General features: G+C 40.1%; 2 protein-coding genes across 7 annotated transcripts in view; both read left to right on the forward strand.

The window, feature by feature from the left end:
- rcor3 (REST corepressor 3) overlaps window positions 1-12,277 on the forward strand; it is a 78,835-nt gene extending 66,558 nt beyond the window's left edge. For 2 of the 5 annotated variants that reach the window (XM_063055722.1, XM_063055723.1), the window contains exon 12: window positions 9,435-12,274. In XM_063055722.1, coding sequence (XP_062911792.1) covers window positions 9,435-9,752 — 318 coding nt within the window. In that variant the 3' untranslated portion in view covers window positions 9,753-12,274. Of the gene's footprint in view, window positions 1-9,434 lie in introns of all 5 variants that reach the window. The other 3 variants (XM_063055720.1, XM_063055719.1, XM_063055721.1) reach the window with 3 other exon arrangements.
- Window positions 12,278-18,226: 5,949 nt separating this feature from the next.
- Window positions 18,227-26,226, forward strand: part of LOC134350494 (TNF receptor-associated factor 5-like) — a 39,637-nt gene continuing 31,637 nt past the window's right edge. The window contains exons 1-2 of one of the 2 annotated variants that reach the window (XM_063055725.1): window positions 18,228-18,878; window positions 19,004-19,124. Coding sequence is in view for 1 of the 2 variants with exons in the window: in XM_063055724.1 (XP_062911794.1) it covers window positions 18,863-18,878 (16 nt within the window). In the remaining variant the exon portion in view is untranslated. Of the gene's footprint in view, window positions 18,879-19,003; window positions 19,125-26,226 lie in introns of both variants that reach the window. The other variant, XM_063055724.1, reaches the window with a different exon arrangement.

A 26,226-nucleotide genomic window follows, 5' to 3' on the forward strand; every position in this document is an offset into this window, starting at 1 on the left:
TAAAGTGACCACTGAGTGTATTCCCATTTTAACTGTCAAATATATCCAAGAGCTTCTGTATTTTCCAACACCAAATTTTCATCAATCCCAGACAAATACTATTTTATATACCTTTATGATATTGAAAGGTTAATGACATTATCGATCAATATAGAGAAATAAATAATTGAGCCTTTTAAAAGAGAGGAAAATAATGTAACTGTTCTTATTGGTTGTCTTTTATTTTGAAGATTAGTGGTCACAATTTAGTCCTCCTTTGCTGAAGAAGTTAAAGTAATCCGATTAGAGGCTATACCTGTATCTCATTACTTGCATGACTGCTGTCGCGTTTGGAATGCACATTACGTACTGATAATAGTTTTCAGCATAATCAGTGAAGGCCTGCTTAGATTCCGACTTGTTTTACTACCATTACTTATCTGAGGGCCTTGTGAGAGAAGGGCTGGTTGTCCTGAGGAAGTCGAGACAAGTTCGGTCTGTTTGAACTCCCTTAGGGCAAGAAAAATTGGGGGTCTTGCATGATGAGCAGTAGGGCACTGTGGAGTGTAGTAGAACAGAGGGATCTGGGGATACAGATCCATAATTTCTCGAAAGTGGTGTCACAAATAGGTGTAAAGAAAGCTTTTGTCACACTGGCCTTTGGAAGTCAATGTATTGAGTACAGGAGTTGGGATGCTATGTTGAAATTGTATAAGATGTTAGTGAGGCTTAATTTGGAGAATTGTGTGCAGTTTTGATTACCAACCTTGATAGGAAAGATGTAAATAAGATTGAAAGTGTGCAGAGAAAATTTACAAGGATGTTGTTGGAACTTGAGGACTGCAGGGAAAGGTTGAATAGATTAGGATTTTATTCCATAGAACATATAAGATTGAGGTGAGATTTGATACAGGTATACAAAATTATGAGGGGTATAGATAGGGTAAGCAGGCTTAATCCACTGAGGTTGGGTGAGACTACATCTAGAGGTTGATGGTGAAAAGTGAAATGTTTAAGGGAAGCATGAAGGGGAAATTCTCTACTCTGAGGGTGGTGAGATAAGGAACAAGCTGCCAGCACAAGTGGTGAATGCTAGAGTTGATTTCAACATTTAAGAGTAATTTGGATAGGTACATGGATGAGCGGGGTACGGAATGCTATGGTCAGAGTTCAGGTCAATGGGACTAGACAGATTAATGGTTTGGCCCATCTAGTCTCTGCCAAAAGGCCGGTTTCTGTGCTGTAAAGTTCTGTGACTCTTCCTGCCTTGCCTAGTTCCTGACTGTTGTTACCCATGTGGTTAATGAGGTGTCTAGTTGAATTAGCCTCCAACTATAAAAACAAAGCCCATCTTTGGAGATTTGTAATGTAGGCCCTTATTGCTACAAGCTGGAAGACTAGTAAATTGAAATCTCAATAAGGCATTCATTGTTATAGGGAAAGTTTCTACATTTAAAACTAATCTCTCAGAAGCTGTTTCGCAGTCCATAGGCCATTACATTTTTGTTTCCCCTCCCCCCCCCAATACAAAACTGCTAGAAAGATTCCTTTGGGAACTGGTATATTATGTATAAAATGCCCTAGGATTCTGAAAACTTTTGTACCAAGTGCTTAAACTCAGACTGAGCTTTTAAAATGGGGACCTCAAACAGAAGACCCATATGACCCTAACCCTTTAAAGGTAGTGTGGGAGTGCCTTGGCTTTTACAGTTATCCAGGCAGTATTTTGATCATGCACAGTGTTAATGAGGCTTGGTAAAACTGAAGTTTAAGAGAATCATGGGAAAAACTCTTTTCTGTCTGAAGACGTACCTAGCACAATGGTTGTTATTTGGAAGATAATTGTCATAGTCACAGAACATTACAGGACTTCCTCAGGATGATGGCCATGGTCCTTGCTTCTACAGCCTCTTCACCCAATGACCTCTCTTTGTGTTAGAAATAATAGCCTATATTCTTTACCATGTGCAGTTCCTCAGATAACGAAGCAGTTAGTGTGTGTTTGCAGTGAGATCTGTTAAACTTTTAGCTTTGGGTTTTTGAAGTGTTAGCTCTTTGGAGAGCATCTTCCAAACCCGTGACCTCCACTAATTAGAAAGACAAGGGCAGTAAAAGCATGGCAACTCCACAACCATTTTGGAGTTGCTCTTCAATCCATTCACCATCCTGACTTGGAAATGCATCACTGTTCCTTCACTGTTACTTTGTGGATATTTTGGAACACCTTCCTTAGAATTAATTTATTATTGCCGTATTTACCAAGATGCAGTGAAAAGCTTGTATTGCATACTGTTCATATAGATCAAATCATTTCTAGTAGAATAAGGTAAAACAATAACACTGAAGAATAAAGTGTAACAGCTGCAGAGAAACTGCAGTGCAGGTAAACACCAAAGCATAAAATCATAATGAGGTAGATTGTGAGGTCAGGAGTCCCAACATCATACCCATTCCATAGTGTTGTAACAGTGGGATAGAAACTGTCCTTGAGCCTGGTGATACGTGCTTTCAGGATTTTGTATCTACTGCCCAATGGGAGAGCTGGTGTCTTTTATTTTGCTGGCTGCTTTTACCAACTGTGTCCACGTGTGTACAATTTCTTGTGGTCATGGGTAGAGCAGTTGCTATACCAAGCTGTTGTGCACTCAGATTGGATGCTTTAATGGTACATTGATAAAAATTGGTAAGGGTCGATGGGAACATGCCAAATCCTTAACAGTATTTTGGTTATACCCACTCCTCAAGGTCTGCAACGGTTCAACAAAACAGCTCAATGCCACCTTTTCAAGGGTAATTAAATACTGCTCAATTTAAAGTCCACATTTGCTTGAAAGAATTAAAAAAATTATAAAATGAATTGTACACAAATAGCAGACAATGCACATTGTAACATTTAGAAAGTGGCTGTTTAAGGAGCAATTAAGAAGGGAAGACAATAGTTAGCCTTGCCAGTGATGCAGCTGTTTGTAAATAATATTAAGCAGTGTCAGTAATAATCATACAAAGAACTGCAATTTCGTCAAACTTTTGATTCCTTTTTGTGCATGGAACTAAATATGTTCTTTTCACTTTTTCTTCCTCTGCCTCCTTAAATATAACTCTGTCACCATGCTTCATTATATTTTAGAACCAGTGAAGATGGAGTACGAGTTTCTTATAGTTTAGTTATGATGAAGCACTAGAACTACTTAATATACAGTACTGTGCTAAAGTCTTGGGTACCATAGATTTTTTATTAAAATGTTGTTTTAGATGGGGTTTTTTTGCCTTCTGTATTAGTGTGTCAGTAGAAAAGAGCAAATTTTAGATTTACAAACATTCCTTTTACAAAAGGCCAGATGTTATAGAGAATATTTTGTATTTTGAAACTGGGAGTGGGAGGGGTGAAGCAAAGAGCTGGGAAGTTGATTAGTGAAAGAGACACAGTGCTGGAGAAAGGAATCAAATGGGAGAAGACAGGATCTCCAGGATAGTAATATCTGAATTGCTACCCATGCCACGTGCTAGTGACGATAGAAATAGGATGATTTGGCAGATAGATGTGTGGCTTTGAAGCTGGTGCAGGGGGCAGGGCTTCAGGTTCTTGGATCGCTAGGATCTCTTCTGGGGAAGGTATGACCTGTACAAAAGGAACAGGTTGCACCTGAACCAAAGGGGGACCAATATTCTCGTGGGCAGGTTTGTTAGTGCTGTTGGGGAGGGTTTAAACTAATTTGGCAGGGGAGTGAGAACCAGAATGAAGGGACTTGGGATAGGATGGTTGGTAAAAAAGCAAAGATAGCGTGCAGTCAGACTGTCAGGAAGAGCAGGCAGATGATAGGCCAAAATTGCAGCCAGCACAGTGAGTATCGGTGCTTTAGGGATGCAAAACCAAAAACGGTAGCAAATACAGCACTCAAAGTGATATATCTCAATGCACATGGTATCAGAAACAAGGTAGATGATCTTGTTGCACTATTACAGATTATCAGGCATGATGTTGTGGCCATCACTGAATCATGGCTAAAAGATGGTGTAGTTGGGAACTGGAAGTCCAAGGTTACATGTTGTATTGGAGGGATAGGAAGGTAGGCAGAGGGATTGGTGTGGCTCTGCTGGTAAAGAATTGCATCAAATCATTAGAAAGATGTGACATAAGATTAAAAGATGTTGAATCCCTGTGGGTTGAGTTGAAAAACTGCAAGGGTAAAACGACCCTGATGGCAGTTATATACAGGCCTCTCAACAGTAGCTGGGATGTGAACCACAGATTACAACAGGAAATAGAAAAGGCCTGTCAAAAGGGCAATGTTATGATAGTCATGGGAGATTTTAACATGCATGTTGATTAGGGAAATTCAGGTGGTAATGGGTCTCAAGAGACTGAATTTGTTGAATACCTATGAGATGGCTTTTTAGAGCAGTTTGTCGTTAAGCCGTCTAGGGGATCAGCTATACTGGATTGGCTGTTAGGTAATGAACTGGAGGTAATAGAGGAGCTTGTGGTTAAAGAGCCCTTAGTGGCCACTGATCTCAAAATGATTGATTTCAACTTGAAATTTGAAAGGGCGAAAGTAAAGTCTGATGGAGCAACATTTCGGTGGAGTAAAGGAAATTGCAGTGGTATGAGAGAGAAGTTGGCAAAAGTAAATTGGAAGGAGCTGCTGGCAGGGATGACAGCAGAGCAGCAATGGGGTGAGTTTCTGGGAAAAATAAGGAAGGTGCAGGACAGATATATTCCAAAAACAAAGAAATACTTAAATGGCTGACAAGGGAAGTCAAAGCAAATGAAAAAACAAAAGACAGGGCGTAGAACAAAGCAAAAATTAATGGGAAGATAGAGGATTGGGAAGCTTTTAAAAACCTACAGAGAGCAACGAAAAGAATCATTAGAAGAAAAAGGATGAAATATGAAAGCAGGCTAGCAAATAATATCCAAGAGGATAGTAGAAGCTTTTTCAAATATGTAAAAAAAAAGATGAGAGTGGATATAGGATTGTTAGAAAATGAGGCTGGAGAAATAATAACGGGACAAAGGGACGGCAGATGAACTAAATGAGTATTTTGCATCAGTCTTCACTGTGCCAGATGTGTGTGAAGGAAGAGATGTGATTGCAGTTACTGTTACAAGAGAGAAGGTACTCAAAAAGCTGAAAGACCTATGCATACATAAGTCGCCTGGACCAGATGAACTGCACCCTAGGGTTCTGAAAGAGGTAGTGGTACAGATTGTGGAGGCATTAGCAATGAGCTTTCAAAATTCATTGGATTCTGGCATGGTTTCCTTAAGGGAATATTTTGTCTGAAGAAACTTGGAATTCTTTGAGGCAATTACATGTAGAATAGATGAAGGAGATGCAGTGGATATTGTATATTTGGACTTTCAGAAGGCTTTTGACAAGGTGCCACACATAGTCATAGTCATACTTTATTGATCCCGGGGGAAATTGGTTTTCGTTACAGTTGCACCATAAATAATAGTAATAAAACCATAAATAGTTAAATAGTAATATGTAAATTATGCCAGTAAATTATGAAATAAGTCCAGGACCAGCCTATTGGCTCAGGGTGTCTGACCCTCCAAGGGAGGAGTTGTAAAGTTTGATGGCCACAGGCAGGAATGACTTCCTATGACGCTCTGTGTTGCATCTCGGTGGAATGAGTCTCTGGCTGAACATACTCCTGTGCCCACCCTGTACATTATGTAGTAGATGGGAGACATGGTCCAAGATGGCATGCAACTTAGACAGCATCCTCTTTTCAGACACCACCGTGAGAGAGTCCAGTTCCATCCCCACAACATCACTGGCCTTACAAATGAGTTTGTTGATTCTGTTGGTGTCTGCTACCCTCAGCCTGCTGCCCCAGCACACAACAGCAAACATGATAGCACTGGCCACCACAGACTCGTAGAACATCCTCAGCATCGTCCGGCAGATGTTAAAGAACCTCATTCTCCTCAGGAAATAGAGACGGCTCTGACCCTTCTTGGCTGCTTACCAAGTTAAGAGCTCGTGGTATTACAGGAAAGTTACTAACATTGTTAGAGCATTGGCTGATTGGTAGGATGTAGCAAGTGGGAATAGTGGTGTTTCACAGGGATCGGTGTTGGGACCGCTTCTTTTTATGCTGTAGTTCAGTGATTTAGTTGATGGAATAGATGGCTTTGTTGCTAAGTTTGCAGATGATACAAAAGATTGGTGGAGGGGCAGGTAGTGTTGAGGAAACGGGTAGGCCTCTCCTCACCAGCAGCCCATTCCACGCAGCCACCACTCTATGCATAAATAAAACTTTGTGCTAGACATTTCAGCCCTGGGAATAGGCCTCTGACTATCCACACGATCATTTCATGCACCTCTGACAGGTTACCTCTCATCCTCCATCGCTCCAAGGAGAAAAGGCCCGAGTTCACTCAACCTATTCTCATAAGACATGCTCCCCAATCCAGGCAACATCCTTGTAAATCTCCTCTGCACCCTTCCTATGGTTTCCACATCCTCCCTGTAGTGAGGCAACCAGAACTGAGCACAGTACTCCAAGTGGGGTCTGACCAGGGACCTATATACCTCTCTGCTCCTAAATTCAATCCTGATGAAGGCCAATGCACCATATGTTTTCTTAATCACAGAGTCAACCTGTGCAGCAGCTTTTCAGTGTCCTATTGGACTTGGACCCCAAGATCCCTCTGATCCTCCACACTGCCGAGAGTCTTGCTGTTAATACTATATTCTGCAATCATATTTGACCTACCAAAATGAAACACCTCACACTTATCTGGGTTGAACTCCATCTGCCACTTCTCAGCCCAGTTTTGCATCCTATCAATGTCCTGCTGTAACCTCTGACAGCCCTCCACACTGTCCACAACACCCCCAACCTTTGCATCATCAGCAAATTTACTAGCCCATCCCTCCACTTCCTCATCCAGGTCATTTATAAAAAGTAGGGCATCCCAGAATAGATCCCTGAGGCACACCGAGCTCCATGCAGAATATGACCCGTCTACAACCACTCTTTGCCTTCTGTGGGCAAGCCAGTTCTGGATCCACAAAGCAATGTCCACTTGGATCCCATGCCTCCTTACTTTCTCAATAAGCCTTGCACGAGGTACCTTATCAAATGCCTTGCCGAAATTCATATACACTATGTCTACTGCTCTTCCTTCATCGATGTGTTTAGTCACATCCTCCAAAAACTCAATGAGCTTCGTAAGGCGTGACCTGCCTTTGACAAAGCCATGATGACTATTCCTAATCAAAGATACTCGCAGCTGTTCTCACAGTCCTTTGTAGGGACTTCCGGTTCGATGCTCGATAGCTCCCATACCAGATGGTGATGCAGCTTGTCAGGATGCTTTCAATGGTGCTCCAGTAAAATGTAGTTAAATGACCCCAAACACACAGCTAAGGTCAAAAGGAACTCTCTTCAGTGAAATGAAGAACAAGGAGTTCTGTAAGAGATGGTGTGGCCTCCACAGAGCCCTGATCTCAACATCATTGAGGCTCTCTGGGATTACCTGGAGAAACAGAAGCAAGCAAGGCAGCTAAAGTCTACAGTGGAATTGTGGCAAGTCCTGCAAGATACTTGGAACAACCTACCAGCTAACTTTCATATAAAACTGCATGACAGTGTACCTAAGAGAATTGATGCAGTTTTAAAGGTTGCACCAAATATTGAGTTGACTTAGTTTTTTATTGTTTACTGCTCTTTGTAGTTTTTTTTTGATATTTAGAAACTTTTTAAATTACTTTTAAAGCATCTTTGCTTTACAAAATACTTTTGCAGGTTTCCCCCGCCATCCGAACGTAGAGCGTTCCTTTGAAATGGTTCGTAAGCTGAAATGTCGTAAAGTGAAGAAGCAATTACCATTTATTTATATAGGAAAATTTTGTGAGCGTTCACAGACCCAAAAATAACCTACCAAATCGTGCCAAATAACACATAAAACCTAAAATAACAGTAACATATAGTAAAAGCAGGAATGATATAAATACACAGCCTACATAAAGTAGAGATACTTTTACACAATCATTACTGAACTGTTCTCCGGAGTGAAAATCTCACGCAAGCGTCGTCGGCAGAAATCTCACGCAAACGCTGTTGGCAAAAACACGTGCAAGCACTCTCCAGTAACCTTTAAGCTCTGAAGCTGCCAAATCATACCAAATAACATGTAAAAATACACAGCCTATATAAAGTAGAAATGATGTATGTACAGTGTGGTATCACATCAGAATTGGGACAGCGCCGAGCACACTGATGATGGTGTGTTAGACTGAGTCGTTGGAGTTTGGGTAGTGCAGTGGCCCCCCACCCTCCAGGCCGCTGAACGATACATTGCCGTGAAAAACGCAAGGGTCCAGCGGTAGCCGGGAGGTACACAGCACATCTTTAAGAAAAAAGCGGGAACAAACATGCTAATTAATTAGGTGCCGCCTGTAATTGTCGGCCCAGATCAGTGCCGATTTCCGATTGCGTCGTCTCTGATCTGGGCTGACAATTATGTGTGGGGCGGCACCTAATTAATTAGCATGTTTATTCCGGCGTTTTTCTTAAAGATGTGCTGTGTGCCTCCCGGCTACCTTTGCATTCTCTGCGAATCGGTATCTGTCCGTGGCCTGGGGGTTGGGGTGGTGGGACACTGGGGTGTCATCTCGTCGCCTGTTTCCATTAGAGCAGGCAGCTCATCTTCTCCTATCTCTGCCCGCCTCGATGTCGAAGGTCGAGGTTTGTCGTCTGCTGTGGCTGATGTGGAAGGCTTGCTTGACTGCTGACCCTCGAGTATTTTTCTATCACACAGTTCTTTAATAAGGACTCAAACCATCCTGCAAATATCCCCTAAACCGATGTACCCTTTCAAAATTAAAGTCATACTTTATCATTACTCATTCGGTTTCGATCTGTTAGCCTTTTTTCTTCCAATTGCATCAGCTCTTCATCTGTCAGTTCTTGGTGATGGGATGCCAAAACCTCTTCAACATCATCTTCGTCAGCTTCCACAAGCCAATCTCATGTTGTCCTTACTTCGTTCACCACGATCAAAACGCTTAATTATGTCTAGTTTTATTGTAAGTGTAACACCCTTACGAGCTCTTTCAGGCTTTTCCGATACCATAGAACTCATCTTGCAAACGGCTGCTCACAGGTTCGTGTTTAAGCAAAGCAGTTCCCAATCCGGGGCAGAGCGGCTGCTCGGGGCGCGCTGCCTTTTATTTTGCGCTGATTTTTTTCACGTGCTGATTTTTTATCGGGCGCTGTTTTTTTTTCGTAACAGTGAAAACACCTTCTGAAAGCGAAAATAGGGTACTAATGTAGGTCTTTCGTAACAGTGAGGTTTTGTAAAGCGAACGTTCGAAAAGCGGGGGACACCTGTACTGTGTTTTGAAATTGTAGACATTCATTTGTGCTAAATTTGAAACTGACTGAAATGGCGATGCTTTGCTATGAGATACGAATAATTACCCTTTCTTTTGCAGATCCCATCACCTCCTGTCTCTGCTCCAGCGCCTCCAACACCTGTTACTGTAGCTGTTACATGTGTGGCTACTTTAAATCAGCCTCCTCCACTGCTTCGACCAGTGCTTCCTGCAGCTCCTGCTCTTCATCGTCAACCACCTCCTCTCCAGCAACAAACTCGTTTTCTACAGCCAAGACCAACCCTTAATCAGCCTCCACCACCATTAATTCGCCCAAATAACCCTATTCCACCCCGTTTGAATCCTAGGCCAGTACTACAGCAACCTCCATCATTGATTGGAATTCAATCTGAATCACAATCTTCATCCTTGCATTGACCTGATTTTTAAAAAATGGCTTGGTTTAACTCAAGATGCTTCACATAATCCCAAATTCATCACCCAAGAAGAATATTTAACACTATCTAATGGTTTCTCAGTGTCCTCTACATTTCCCAAGTTCTTCATTTTGATGAATTGAACTCTTAACAACACAAACATTTGAATTAGTTTGTTTATTATATATGTGTACATAGCATTTTGTAAAGGAAAAAAGGCCAGTAGGTTTAAAGAACTTACAAAAATGTTTCTAGGACAGTTATTTATGGAATTTGATGCATCAAGAGGTTTGTTTTCTTTTGCCCTATATTAATTTATTATCTTTGAAAATAGTGTTCATTTAATGAAGGTGAAAACATCATGAACCCTTTAAGATTGCATTGTACAAAATGCAATCTTTTTGACATTGTATTTTTTTATGGTTAAAGTTTTTTGAATTCAACAGCATTAAACTTCTGGTTATATTAATCAAAACCTTAGACCGAAGGAAGTGTCCTTAATTTTGTTCAAACACCATCTGATTAGATTGAAATTAATCATGATTTAAACTGAACTTTGTAAAATTATTAATTTGGTTTTGATACCAAAGAGGTGCACTTGCTTTAAGATTAAACTCCAGAAAACTTACATAATTCGAATTCCAATAAAATTAACTATGTTTCATCTCATTAATATTTTGCCATTTCTCCTATTTTTTTAAAAATATCAATTTATAAGCTTAATAGGTACAGAACTGCAGCATTTACTGCATTGTTTGTAGCATACAAATATTTTAAATTCATGATATTTTTTTAATTAATTTTTAACTGAAAATAATACATGTAGTGAATCCAATTCACACTGACATAAGAATCAGTAATGGTCCATTCATCATGTTATCAAATTAATCTATCATCATTGTTTTTGATAATAAGTCCTCAAACAGCTATGCCAAGCCAATAGATTGTGTATCTGAGTTACAAGAGTGTCAACAGATGCTGTGATACATCTTTGAACTTTGCCAGTTATTAATCTGGCTGTTAGGCTGAACCATAAACTACAGCAGGATACTTCAGAAGGGAAGATTGCCAAGAAAGCCTAGGCACAATTGCCTTACCCTAATAAAAATGTGCCTCTGTATGCCTGCGGGAGAAGATGATCATAGCTAAAAAGATCATGCATTCCCAACTGAAGGAGACTCAAGTGTAGATTGAGTCTTGCAGGGAAATAAATGAGGGGAGGGTATGGGGCAGTTTTTCCAAATAGTTACCTTTTATTAAAAATGGCTTGAGACTATTAATATGCATTAACACTTGTTTATTTTTCAGTGTAAGATGTTTGAAAATACTAAAATAAAATTATACTGTAATTTGATTTAGAAGATAGCACAAAGAACCTATAAAACCTCAACGTTCTTTAGTTTACTGTATATATTGACATGGGTTTGTTTTAATTTAGTTTTAGCTTTCAGTTTATAGGATTTGTACTATTTGTGCATGTACAGTCAGAGCTTCCTTATTTATCTGTTTAGTCAGTACATTTTGCATGCATTTCAAGTAGTATTTTTAGTGTAATAAATTGTGCACTAGCTTCTTTGCTGTAATAAACCTCTATCTGGAATTTTTTTTTGTATTTTATGAAGATTTGTTCCAATGGTGTGACAAGAAAAATGCTGTTATTAAAGGGCTCTTCCTGGAGTGTGACAAAACTGTAATTCTGTTGATAGCAGCTTATTAAATATTGCTGAGAAAACCATTTTAATTTCTGTTGTTTTCCTTTAAGACTGGCCAATTTTGAACATGGATTGGAAAACTTTTTAAATGGGCCATTTTGGTCTAGAGTCTTCACGTAATATGTACTGGTTGAGTACTGCTTATCTGAAGTGTTTGAGATTTTGGAATATATGATGAGATAGCTTGGGATTGGCATCATTAACAACTTTGAGTTTATGTGCTGCCAGTAAGCAGTCTTTGTCTTATACTTGCTCATCACACATCTAAACTTAACAGTAAAAATTATTACATACCTTTAATATAATGTGTGCAGGGTAACAAAAATAGCACTGCGGTATCAGGAGAATACCTTAATCAGCTACTGAACAACTGGTTTTCAGTCTCCACCTACAATGTCGTGTTTTGATTAAAAGGTTACATTGCACGGTATTTGTATTTTACTACTTTTTTGGAGTTTTGTGTAAGGTATTAAAAATGATCAGTATTATAGTCTTGTTCTGGTGTTAAATTTTCGTCAGCGACTATCTGAATTCCTCCTGCTGCTTTGTGCTCAGCAGATGCTTTATCTTGCTGATATTTATAAATTAACCTTTGATTTTCAGTTTGTTGTAATAGATTTTTGCCTGTTTCATGATCAGTGTACCATTAAGCAGCATACATTTACTCCAATGCTTACAAATACTTCCTTTCAATACAATATGGAGATTAACTTCTGTTCATTATAAGTGAGGTCACCTTGGAACTATCTGTGGTGTGCAGAGGCCTGCACATAGCCTGGGAACCTTTGCAGTGCGTTGTTGAATTTTCCATTTGTGACATGTCAGTACTCAAAAATAAAAAGGGATTTTGGAATTCCAAATAAGGGGTACTCAATTGTATCCATTCAGCACATCTATTCCTCATGATCCTTCACCTTGTTCTTGTATTCTGCATTATACTAGCACAAAGGTATAAGCGAAGAAGTAAAAAAAAATCTACTTTGCTTATAATTTTCTATTTTGTAGGTGCATCATCAATGTGAAATTCTGTTCATAATTGCTGCTCAAATTGCTGAGAACTTAACAGTAGTTTTTGGTAAATCAATGCAAACAATCTGATCACATCCAAAATTTACACATTTCTGGGTCTTAAAATGCTGGGACTGCTTATTTTGGCTTCTACCCCATTCCTTTCCAGTTCTGATGGTGAATCTCATCCCAAAATATGCGTTGATCTGGACTTAAAGCATCTGCAGAATTTCTTGTGTTTATAACTGCTTATTGCCATTCCTACAGATCCAACACAAAAGGCTTCAAGAACCTGCAACTAGTGATTTTAAGTTTTTAGAGTTGCATGAAAATGCATTCTGAGAAGCAAAAGACAGCCAGTCTTAGGAAAATATTAATGGCATTTTTAAAAATTGCAATTATGGACCAAAACATGGTTGTGATCATCACCTCTATAAGAAACAGACCCAAACTGACAGTTTGTATCTATTGGGAAAGGCTTTTTTCTCTGGGAATGCAAGAAATGAACTGATAAAGTGCATTATAAGTAGAAGGGTTTGATAGTGTTGGGAGTTGGGGTACAGTATTAAAAATCAAAACTAAAGATCTTAAAGAGAGCTTATAAATGCAGTAGTAGAATCCTGGTAAAACATTCAAGACTGGTTAGAATGTGAACTTGTCTTATGTCAGGCAGTGCAGAGAGTCAGTCAGTATTTTATTTTGATGACCTTTTATCAGAATATTCCATCAAATTTTCCATATACAACAATCAAAAGACTGCGAAAAGTTTATGAATGGAGCTAAACTGAGATTCTTAATACAAGGGAACAATGGGGACCTGTAAAGTAAAAAGGCAGATTGAATAGATGGCAGTGAATGCATTTTGAAGTGACAATGCCAAGAAAGTAAATTACGAATATAGTTCTGCTAATAAAATTAATACTACAATGATTGTGAAGTCAGCAATTTTCTTTCCATCTTCTCTCACTGTTAGCACCAAGTAGGTATCGGGAACCTGCAGGAACATCAGACAACACAAAAAGCCTCTGGATATATCTTAGCTGGTTTTCAATTGTCTGTGGGAATTCAAGTCCACATAGCAGAGGTAAAACTTTGTTGTAACAAAAGGTTTTTGGCTGAGAGATTCTAGGGCTAGGAGTCAGTGATAGAGATTTAAGTACAAACGTTTGTAATTTGCCTTGGTATAAAAGATGTCCTCTTTTCCTTTGATCAACACGTCTCCCAAATCCAGTATCTCAAAATCATCTTTGAAATCCTAATATCCAACTTGCCACCATCCCTCATCTTAAAATCCCACAACTAACGTCCTGACCCTCTGTAGAAAATCTCTTAAACGCATAAAGTGCATCAGGATGATTCTAAACTAGTGGAGTTAATCACAGACATAGGAAGATTGTGGCTGTCCAGATTATCTCTATGTCTCTTACTCGTCCTCAACTGAACACTAGATGCACTCTCACAATGACAATATTTCACAATTAAAGCAGGTCACCATAAACCTTAACATCTCCTCTGCTGTGTATCATTAAGCTCTTCCCGAGTGGCCGGTGCGGGAGAAAAACTGATTCATGATATCAGCACTTGAATACAAGTAGGTGTTGTTCCTATTTTATGGATGGTGTCTTTGTTATAGATATCTTGTTGAATAGACTTCCTTCAGCGTGCTGTAGTGCCTCAGTTGTAATTGATAAAGACAGACTGCTACTAGGCATTAATTAACATGAAGTACTGATCACACACCATTCGGAGGTTCAGAGAGTGGAAATCCTTTCAGTTTTGGAATACAGCATGATTTTCCTGCGCACCTGGAACAGTTTGCGCAAACAAACATGAGCATCTTGGACTGTGGTCTACCATCTTAGCAAAAGAGCATGAAAGGTGGAGACAAAAATAGTGTATTCTGAAGGGAAAAGAAAGAAACTGCTGGAAGAATCAGTGTCAAACAACTTATGTGGAGTCAACAGGATTGTCGAGACTGCATCAGGACTGAAAGTTCAGAAGGGAGATAGAACAGAAGTGAGAGAGACGGATGAAGCAGGGGTTGGCACGTGATAGATGCAGGCTGGTGAGGTGGGAAATTATGGATAGATGGAGCCAGCATACAGTAGTTGGAGGGTGATGGGTAGAGACAGATAAGGAAAGATAGAAAAAGTATGGGGGGGGGGGGGAGGTGCCAGGTAGAACCAGTAGGGAGAGGAAGAGTGGAGGTAGGGACAAAGGCTGGAAGTTGATAACTGGAAATAAGAGGTGCAAATGCTGGAAACCAGTGAGCTGGTGATAGAGAAAGCAGGTAAGAGTTGGGCAAGGGCAATGTGAGATATATGGATGATTGTCAGATGAAACTAGTTGTGGGAGGAAGGGCAAGGTGAGGTGGCTGGCTCACAGATGGAGAGAGAAAGGAGCATAAGGCATGTGGATTATATGAAGCTTGAAAATTCAATGTTCATACCATTGGGCTGTAAACTACCCAGGTAGAACATAAGATTTTTTTTTAGTTTTTAACATATGTGCCTTAATACATACCAACCTAAAACTATGTTCAAAAGAGTTTCATGTCACATTTCTCTTGTTCCTGACTACCCTATGCAGTAAAAGTGTTGTTTCAGCTCTGCCGCAGTCACCTTGACATTCACCACCAAGGTAATCTTTATTCTGCTCTAAGTTTGCAGTTGTTGCTGCAGCTTGTGGCAAAGTTTAGTTAAGGACAACCTTATGGGGGTGTAGATGGAGGTTGGGTAGGACTACTGCTCCCTGTACACTCTGGGCAGGTACAAATAGCTTGTTAAGAGCCCTTATCTTCAGAGCTTCCCTATATCTACAACATTTTATCATTTTGGTGATTTGGTTTAACACTGAATACTATAAATTTTGTGCAAAAATACTTGAAATTCAGCTGCAAGGCCTTCAAACCTAAAATTCCTTCACCTAACCTCTTCATTACTAGTGCTAAACCACTGATTAGAACCTACTTCTTTCACCAAGCATATATGATCATTAGCCCAGAGTCCCTTTTTTTCTGGCCCCATGTCAAACGAGGCACTTGGGATCAACACAGATTGTCACAGCTAAGATTGAAGGACTAAAGACAACTCAGGACTACAAGAGAAGTGAAGACTTGGAAGAGGGTACAGAAAATGCAGCCTGAATTAGAGGGTATGTGTTGTAAGAAAAGGATGGACAAAGTTGGGCTGGTTTTTCTGATGCAGCAGAAGGTGAGAGGGAGGGAGACACGACAGGTGCTTATAAGATTATGAGAAAAGAAATAGACAGAGTAGAAAGCTGGTATCTTTTTACCCCAGGGTTGAAATAGAGATCATGCATTTTAGATGAGAGGGAAAGACGTACATTTAAGATGATAGTGTGAAAGGAAATGTATGGGACTCATTTTGCTTTGAAAGCACAGTGGGGGGGGGGGGTTGCCTAGAATGTGTTGCCAGGAGTTCTGGTGCAGGCAGATTCATGGAGACCTTTAAGAAACTCTTAGATAAGTACCTGAATGTGCAGAGGATAGAGGGATACTGTATTGACGTTGTGTATGCAGACATTTAGTTACTAGTTCAGCACATTATAAATCCATAAGATATAGGAGCAGATTTAGGCCAATTTGGCCCATCGAGTCAGCAGGGTTGCTGTCGGTCGGTAGCCGGGTCAGTGTTGTTTGCACCCGGCATGGAGGTCGCTTTTCACAGAAGGTCTGAGTTTGTGTGGCTGCTCTCTTCAATGTCGTTGAGAGGAAGTTTTCCAAATACTGAGATCCATGTAGTTTATATTGGTCACCTTCAGTTTTCTGTGTTTTCTTTCTTATTGCCAACAGGCAGATGGGTGATATGTTACCTTTTGTGCAAGGGATGGGTTGGGGATTTGGGGTCTGATGTTATTGTTGGTGTTTTTCTGTGTGGGTGGCCTGTTAGTTTACGTGTGTGTGTGAGAGAGGGGTTAAGGGGTTTGATGCTATTGTCGCAGTTCTTTTTTTGTGAGGGAGAGGATTTGGGTTTGATGTTATTATAGCTTTTTTTTCTAAGGAAGGGGGTTGGGGGTCTGCAGTTTGATGTTCTAGCTGCTGATTTCCATTGGACGAACTGTTAGTTTTTTTGTGAGAGAGGGGGGTGGGGGTTTAGGTTTTGTGAGTTTTGTTTCTTTTTTTTCCCCACACAGAGGGGCCTGATGTCTTTTCTTTCGGGAACCCCCATGGTTTTTCTGTATGCCATGACTATCTGGAGAAGACGAATATCAGAGTGGTATTGTACATGCATACTTTGACAATAAAGTGAACCTTTAAACCTTTGAATTCCTTTTGCCTCACTGGTATACTGATACATCTGACTTTAGCTTTTTCTCAAACTACAGGGTGAATTCTTTAACATCATTAAAGACCCATTGCATCCCAGACACTGTCCTTTCAATCTCCTGCCATGTGGTAGTAGATACAGAAACCTCTTAGCCAAGACAGACTGAAAAACAGCTTCTTCCCGAGGGCTGTTATGCAGCTGAATAATGCTACACTCTGGCTTGCCAATTGCCATTCAGTGTCATGGACTATCAAAGTCACATATTACATGTAAATATGGGATTTTTTTAAACTTAAGCTATACTGCATTGCAAATATCTGTTTTGCATGTACTGGAGTAGCACTATAATCTCATTGTCTTGAGCATTGACAATAAAATTCTACTCTTTTCTCAGAAAATGATAAAATCTACATGTTATTTGCCTTACAAGCAACAATACCAATGAATCTAATGAATGCAATCTGACTGTGACAGTCCATTAAACCCATTCCTACATTTCTCTTCTGTGTCGTCAATGCTGCCTGTTGTCTCACACAATCACTTCCTAGTCCTCGTAGTCAAATTTTCCTTCTCTTGGTCACCTTCCTCCCTTTGCTTTGCTTCCACACAGGATTGCCAAAGACCGAGATGCAGGTGCAAGATTGCATAAACTTACGCTAGCCGCTCTCATCCACTTTTCCTCTTGCTTTCCGATATATTATGACCCTCTACAGCAGAGGCACTCCTTGTTCATTTTGTTCCCGCTTTACAATAGCCTCATCTCAGCACCCCATCCTCACTGTGTTGTCTGCAGTGGTTGCTGTCAGTAAAGTGGGACCAGGAAGTATAAAAATCACTCTGCCCACAAAGCCACTTCTATTTCAAATAAAGGAACAAAATAACAAAAATTATATAAACTGAACTGGAATGAAATTGAAATGCAAATACCAGGAACATGACAGAAAGAAAAAGGAAGTTTCACACAAAACTCCTCACTGTGATAGTCAAAAACAGAAAATGCTGGAACCATTCTGCAGGTGGAAATAGAAAAGAAGTTAATATTAAAAGTCAAACATCATTCTTTTTTCTGACCTGCTGAGTGTTTCCAAAATTTTATGATTTTGTTTCAAATTTCCAGCAACAAGACTCTTACAAACATGCCATCGAGCAAATGTTGTTCAAGTTCAACTTCAAGTTTATTGTCATTCCACCTGATACACGATTGTTGTCATTGTTCCTTACCACACCTTGAGGTGTGTCAGGTGACAACCTTGTTGTTTCTTCAGCATTGTTGTCTATTTTTTACGAGGCTGAGTCACTAGCTCAATGGTCAACCCAGCATGGATAGAAAATGTGCAGGGCGCCAGCTGGACATGAACCCGGCCCCACTCGCCTCAAGGTCAGGTGCAGATGCCACTCTACCGGCTAGCTATATAAATGTATGCAGCCAAACAAAACAACGTCCCTCCAGACCAAGGTGCACAACACATAGACCAACATTACACAAAATAATATTAATTTCACAAGGTTAACATTTAGCATAAGGTGCATTTACAAGTTAAAAGAGCTGAAGTGTTGCAGCCAGTTCCTTCAGCAATGTTATTTATATAAATTAATTCATTCTGAAACTTCAGCTACCCATTCCCCAACTCTAAAACTCCTACTCTACATGCAAATCGTCTCCCTCTTAAGGAGCCTCCATGAAATTCAACTCTAATCAAGCTATTGATTCTTTTTAATTTTTCCTTCTTTGCCTGGGTGTCCATGATTCCATGAAGTACGATTGGATTTAATTTTCCACATTAAGTGCTCTGTAAACGCAAATAGTTACTGGTTTCCTGTGGTATTTTATGTTCTCCATATAAATAAGTATTTGCAAGAACCTCCTTCAGGCGGAGTGAGTTTGTGATTGGACAACGGAAGCAGCTCTTAGTGGAGCCTCTTAATCGACTTGGTTCTATTATAAATGCACATGCAAATTAATAGTGGAAACCACCTAATTCAGATTACATTTGTGTTCTTCATTAGTGGCCGTGCTTTGCGTGCCTCTCTAACGGAGGGAAGGAATATTAACACGACGCGCAGTTCGTGGCTCATTTGAATATGCGGCTTCAAGATCCATAATGGCAACATTTGACGGTAATGCAAGTATGATTTATTGACAGATGGTAATACTGTGGCTTTATGTACAGTTAAAAGGCGAAAGTTAAAAAAGCCAACTCAAAATCCAGAGGTAGACCGTGGTCTTGTCTCTCCTTTTACAGTCAGTTTCGTTTTAAGTGTTGAGAGGATGTGATACTTCCTGAAACAATGTGTGATCGTGCCTTCGGAGTGTTGGGCGGCTTACCGAGTTCAGCCCGAGTCCGTTTCGACCGCATGCGTAAGGTAAGAGGGAGCTCGGGTCCGAGATTCGTTTAACCTGCTGCTGAATGCTGGCGGTCTGATCTTGATGCGAACATCATCATCCTGACTTCACTGGCGAATTTCAGGAGAAATCTATTAGTTCCAGACATGTATGCTATGTTGAAACAATTATTACAAATTGAAGCTTTCAAACTGCTGGAGTGGAATTCGGGGACAGCTCGGCTCTCGGGGATCTCATTCGCCTTTAAAATGGCGCGGATCAGCGCGCTCCGAGCAATGCTATGTTTATTGTGAATGTTTTTTTTTCATTATAGAAATGCTTTGTGCAAATTGACTTATACTTTGACCTCGGACAGAGCGATCATTTTGTTCGTTTAGTGGAACTGACTGACCCCCACCACTACTTGCATTAACCTTGCAGTAGCTTTGGTGATTGGCTCTAGAAAATTCCTGATAGAAAATTATTACTGGTAATCACAGTACCGATGCTATTTCCAGCTATCACAATGAACACATTAATTTTTACTGTATAACATGAATCTACCAAAATACATTAAGTGAAGAGAAACTATATTGAAATATGTTTATCAGAAATCTAGAGATTGCAGTTGGTGGTGTCCGTGGGCTATTGCTCCATTTGTATGCCCATATATTTCCCACTATAATACAGGTTGAGTACCTCTTATCCGAAATTCCAGAATCTAAAAACCTCCGAGATCTGATTTTTTGAGCGCTGACATGACGCCATAAATGGAAAATTCCACAAGGCGCCGGGAAGGTTCCCAGGCGACAGACAGGTCTGAAAAGTAACCTCATGTATAATGAACAGAAGTTGGTGAAAAATAGGAAAACGCTGCATAAAACGAAAAAGGAAGATCTTGATGAGTAGCGTCAGGTGCCGCTTAACGGTGTGCTGATCCTAAAACAAGCAAAGATCTACCAAAGTGAACTGTCAATTAAAAGTAATTGTCAATTGTGAAAGCAGGCTTGTTGCAGAAATTTAAGAAAAGGCGCGGCGCCAAATTTTTAAAGCGTCTGCTGATCACGAAATTCTTGCGCCAGAACAGGTCTACAATAAAGCTAATTGTTTTGTACCTTACATAAAACATTTTTAAAAGTAAATACAAATACACTGTACTATAACCTTTTAATCAGAACACGGCATTATGGTAGGTGGAGACTGAAAGCTTGCTGTTGTTTGCTGTCGTTGAACAGCTGATTCAGGTATTCTTCTGATGCTGCCGTTCTGCTTTTGTTACCCTTCACACGTTATATTTTCGTTATATTAATGACACTGAACAAGCGTAAGGCAAAGTCTGTTTACCAGCAGCACATAAATTCACAGTCGGAAAGGATGGCCATCCCAAGCTATCTCATTATACATTCAAAAATCCAAATTCCAAACCCCAGGCATTTCGCATAAGGGTACTTAAACCTGTATTAGCTACCGGTTAAGATGTGAACTGAAGTCATGAGCAGAGTCGGTCACAGGAAAATTTACTGTTACTCCCAAGGTTCATTGTTTAATGTGAATTATTCAGCAAGATCATGGGATTTACTAGTCCGCTTAGTCTGTGCAGCTCATATAATTCGTTGCCAATGGGCATAATTTGTAGCTAAGTCTGACCTGGAAGATGAAGATGCATGCTGTCTATCAATGGTAACTTGGCAGTGAGTTCACAATGCTCCAGAAGACAGAGGGCCATGATGGAGGGATGTTATTCTGATTGGAGGTGGATCATCGACTGACTAGTAAGTTGGTGGTTGACACAAAAATTGGTGGAGTTGTGTATAGCGAGGAAGGCTGTCCAAGTTTTCAGTGGGGTATTCAAATAGTTGGAGATGTGAGCAAAGAATTGTCAGACAGAGTTTAGCTTGGGAGATAGTGGAAAATATACAGTAAGTGGCAGGACCCTTAGGAGCAATAAGTTACAGAAGGATTTTGAGGTCTGTGAAAGAGGCCACACAACTAGATAGAGTGATAAAGGAAGCATATAACATTCCTGCTTTCATCTGTAATGCCGTTGAGTACAAGTGTCAAGAAGTCATATTGCAGCTGTACAAAACTTTGGTTAGGTCACATTTTGAGTCAGGTGATCATCTGTCATTGCGTGACTGTAGGAAAGGTGTTGAGGCTTTGGAGAAGGTGCAGAAGTTCACTCAGTTGCTGCCTGGATCAGAGAGTATTAACTATAAGGAAAGTTTGAACTAACTTGGAATGTTTTCTATGGAGTGCTGGAGCTGAGCACAGACCTGGTAGAGGGCTAATACAAGATGAAATGCATGGATAGCACAATAGTCAGGGTACTAGTGGACAGTGCTCTAGTGAGATCACCAATGTTTAAAGCAGTTGTTTGGGGTAAGTTTTTCCCCCCCAACCACGGAGCGCTGGTGCCTGCAACTTGCTTTCAGGGGTAGTGCTGGGAACAAAACCAATTATGGCAAATAAGAAGCATTTAGACAAGCACATGAGCATGCAGGGAATGGAGGGATATGGGTCATGTGTAGTTGGATAGATTTAGTTTAATTTTACTTGATGGGCAGCATAGACATTGTGGGCCATCCTGTTTCTGTGCTGTACCTTTATATTGAAGAACTGAGCACATGAGGGTAACTTCTGGAAGAAGTATTTTGTCGCTAAAAATTATATACATGCCACAAACCACTAAAATTATCCACAAATGATATGCAACAATGAATAGTTTGCAATTGAATTGCAGTTAGGCATCCACTGCATTTCATTTGTACCTGAAACATTAACAATGGTAACATTACTGCAGCATCATCACCACCAGGGAGTTTAAAAATAATCTTCAGTTGTTGTCTATGAATATTTAAGTCCTGCATTTGTTGAAAATTGTTTATGCTAGATCTATTAAACTATCATATAACAAAAGGAATCCCATTAAATTCCTTCAATACCAGGAAACATTAGAATGCAGAATAAGAAAAAAAATAACATGCGCAAAATGCTAGGGGAACTCAGCAAGTCAGGCAGCATCAATGGAAAAGTCGACCTTTCAGGCTGAGACCCTTCTTCTGGACTGAAGAAGATTCCTGGCCTGAAACTTTGACTGTTTATTCTTTTCCATGGATGCTGCCCAGCCTACTGAAGCGCTTCCAGCATTTTGTGTGTGCTGCTTTGAATTTCCAGCATCTGCAGACTTTCTCATGTTTATAAAAAAAAAGGATTTGACATTTAGTTTGTTATCATCTAAGAACTTTGTGTACAAACCTATCCTCAAATATTACCTGGAATTAGATCTTCCAATCCTACCAGTTATAAACAGTAAAAACCATGTGAAACATTTAAAACAACAAAATCATATCACAGTGAGTCAATCTTCATTGAATAAGCAATGTCCTAGGAATTGGCTTGTGTGTAAACTCAGGCATTAACTCAAACTTGTGTCCTTGCACCTATTGCATCATCAGTTTACAGGTAGATTGTTGGGTGCACATAAAGGAAAGGAGATAATCAAAGAAGTGTGAGTGAAGACCAGTAGAGTCACAGTGCTAATTTGGAAAGAGAACTCCATTTCCTGTACTTCCATATTCAAGTATAATACTGTTTCTGGTAGTTTCTCTAAGGTCTATTGGTTTAGCTGACCTAAGTGAAGGAGAGGGAATTTCCTATCAGGCCAACCCAAGTCTAGTTGTTACATACGGACGCTACTCTTAATCCTTCATGAAATGTCTATGCTTACATAGATGTTAAGGAGTCCAATTGCCACCTCAGTTGTTAAGTCTTGACTTGACTTAAGTGACTTGACTTGACTTTGATATATTAATCAACACTGTAGATTGCCAAAGTGATTAGGGTGCCCAGTCACATCTTCAGCTTTTTAATGGGAAAACCAACTTTTTGTCACCACAGTTTATTAATGAATCAATTTTACTTTTAATTTGAAATTCATTGTAATCAAAAGTAAGATCTTAAGAAAAATAGATATTCAGCTCTATCAATTCACAATAACACAATAGAATTGGCCCAGTATTGGTAAATTAGTTTACTATTCTCACATGTAATGAAGTACAGTGAAAATCTTGTATTGTTTACCACCCATACAGACCATTTCAGTACAACAGTTTACTATGGTAGTAAAACATAATACAATAAAAGATTACAGAATAAACTGATACAATTACGTAGAAAGTGCAGTGCAGGTAGACAATAAGGTGCAAGGTCATTACAAGGTAGATGTTTGTCTCTATATTGTCTTTTGTATTTTTTGATGAACTTCTCAGTCACCTTGCAATCAGTGCTTAGTTTTTAGTTTGCCTATTAAACAAATTTAAATCTCTCATCATTGCTTTCAGATCTTGCTCTGACTCACCTGTTCTTATCTCTGCAGCTTCCTCCAGTTCTGAAAACTTACAAAAATTCTGTGACATTTTGCCCATCAGCAGTTATAAACTGTTCATCCATTGATCCTTATGCCATCCGTTTCCAGGGCTTAAATCCTGATGTGCCCTCCTTAACCTCCCTCTATCCTTCAAGTGTTTCTTAAGTTATTGGTTGCTCTTGACCCAGCCAGGGTGAAGGTGACTGGACAAGTCTCCCATCGATCAAACCTGGTGATGACACTTTAGTAAGTGACTGAGATTGTTTCATCTGCACATAATTCATTTATAACCATCAATCATTTACTGCATTTTTGTAAGATGCTACTCTGCAATTGTCTGGAGAAGTTGCTGTAGTTTTATGTCCTCTTTAGTCAGTTTTCTGACTTAACTGACTTTGCTCAGTGAATTGTTATGAATTATTTACCAACACCCACCCCAACTATCATTCCTCTTTGCCAGCTGTTGCTTCATATGTGATAGCATCAGGACAGCACAGAAGGAAGCCACTTGACACATAGTGCATGCCAACTCGAGAGCAATCCAGTCAGTCCCACTTCCCCACGTGTTTGTTTCTTGTCTTTTTGATTTCCTTTTGAAATAATTGACTGACTTCACTCTGACCATTCTCACTAACGTACGCAAAATGCTGGAGGAACTCAGCAGGTCAGGCAGCATCTATGGAGAGGAATATGGAGTTGATGGCTTGGGCCAGGAACCTTCATCAGGACTGGAATGGAAGGGGAGAGAAGCCAGAATCGTTCTCTTAATTTAGTTTTCTCTAAAAACTAGTATCCTCCTGAGTTTTTAGTCCTTTGCTGCTGGTTTCTAAAACATTCCTAGTTCTCCAGAATTTCTTCTTATGTGATACTCTTCCCAATTTGGATTGATCAGCTAATGTATACACACAGTGACTTCTTTATTAGGTACACCGGTACGTCTGCTTATTAATGCAAATATCTAATCAGCCAATCATGTGGCAGCAACTCAATGAATAAAAGCATGTATTCGCGGTCAGGAGGTTCAGTTGTTGTTTAGAATACACATCAGAATGGGGAAGAAATGTAATCTAAATGATTGACCATGGAATGATTGATGGTGCTAGACGGGGTGGTTTGAGTATCTCAGAAACTGCTGATCTCCTGAGAAGTTTCATGTGCAACAGTCTCTGGAGTTTACAGAGAATGATGCAAAAAAAAAAATAATAATAATGAGCAGCAATTCTGTGGGTGAAAATGGCTTGTTATTGATAGAGTTCAGAGGAGAATGGCCAGATTGGTTCAAGCTGACAGGAAGGCGACAGTAACTAAGATAATCATGAGTTACAAAAGTGGTGTGCAGAAGAGCATTCCAGTACCTAATAAGATGGCGACTGAATATAGACTACTGTCTCTCTGGTTCCCTTCATGCATGTAGTTGATAGTTCCCCAGTTATGCTTTGGCCTATTGATAAACCACAATTTGGACGCCTGTGGATTTCTCCCATCCATGTCTCCTTTCCCCAATTACTCAGTATTTCCACCCAGATTTTTTTTTACCGTATCACACCAGACAGTCAGCATTCTTGTCTGGCGTGTAGCGTCAGGATTGGTCTCCTTTTGGATTAACTGGGTCACGATATGAACGTTCCTGACTCAACCCTTTTTTTTAACGAGGCCGAGTGGCTAGCTCATGCTCAACTGGCACAGATGGAATGCAGGCTCAGGGCGGGGGGGGGGGGTGGCCCGACTTGGATTCGAACTCGGGAGCCTTCGCTCTGAAGTCCGGCGCTGATGCCACTGCACCACCAGCCGGCCAATCCACCCAGATTGATTTTATAACCATAACCATATAACAATTACAGCACGGAAACAGACCATCTCGGCCCTTCTAGTCCATGCCAAACTCTTACTCTCACCTAGTCCCACCAACCTGCACGCAGCCCATAACCCTCCATTCCTTTCCTGTCCATATAGCTGTCCAATTTAACTTTAAACGACAATATCGAACCTGCCTTAACCACTTCTGCTGGAAGCTCGTTCCACACAGCTACCACTCTCTGAGTAAAGAAGTTCCCCCTCATGTTACCCCTAAACTTTTGCCCTTTAACTCTCAACTCATGTCCTCTTGTTTGAATCTCCCCCACTCTCAATGGAAAAAGCCTATCCACATCAACTCTATCTATCCCCCTCATAATTTTAAATACTTCTATCAAGTACCCCCTCAACCTTCTATATTCCAAAGAATAAAGACCCAACTTGTTCAACCTTTCTTTGTACCTTAGGTGATGAAACCCAGGTAACATTCTAGTAAATCTTCACTGTACTCTCTCTCTCTTTTGTTGACAACTTTCCTATAATTCGGTGACCAAAACTGTACACAATACTCCAAATTTGGCCTCACCAATGCCTTGTAAAATTTCAACATTACATTCCAACTCCTATATTCAATGCTCTGATTTATAAAGGCCAGCATACCAAAAGCTTTCTTCACCACCCTATCCACATGAGATTCCACCTTCAGGGAACTATGCACCATTATTCCTAGATCCCTCTGTTCTACTGCATTCTTCAATGCCCTACCATTTACCATGTATATCCTCTTTAGTCCTACCAAAATGTAGCACCTCACATTTATCAGCATTAAACTCCATCTGCCATCTTTCAGCCCACTCTTCTAACTGGTCTAAATCTCTCTGCAAGCTTTGAAAACCTACTTCATTACCCACAACTCCACCTATCTTAGTATCATCTGCATACTTACTCATCCAATTTACCACCCCATCCTGCAGATCATTAAT

Source organism: Mobula hypostoma, chromosome 8 (assembly GCF_963921235.1).
Source record: "Mobula hypostoma chromosome 8, sMobHyp1.1, whole genome shotgun sequence".
Lineage (NCBI taxonomy): Eukaryota > Metazoa > Chordata > Chondrichthyes > Myliobatiformes > Myliobatidae > Mobula > Mobula hypostoma.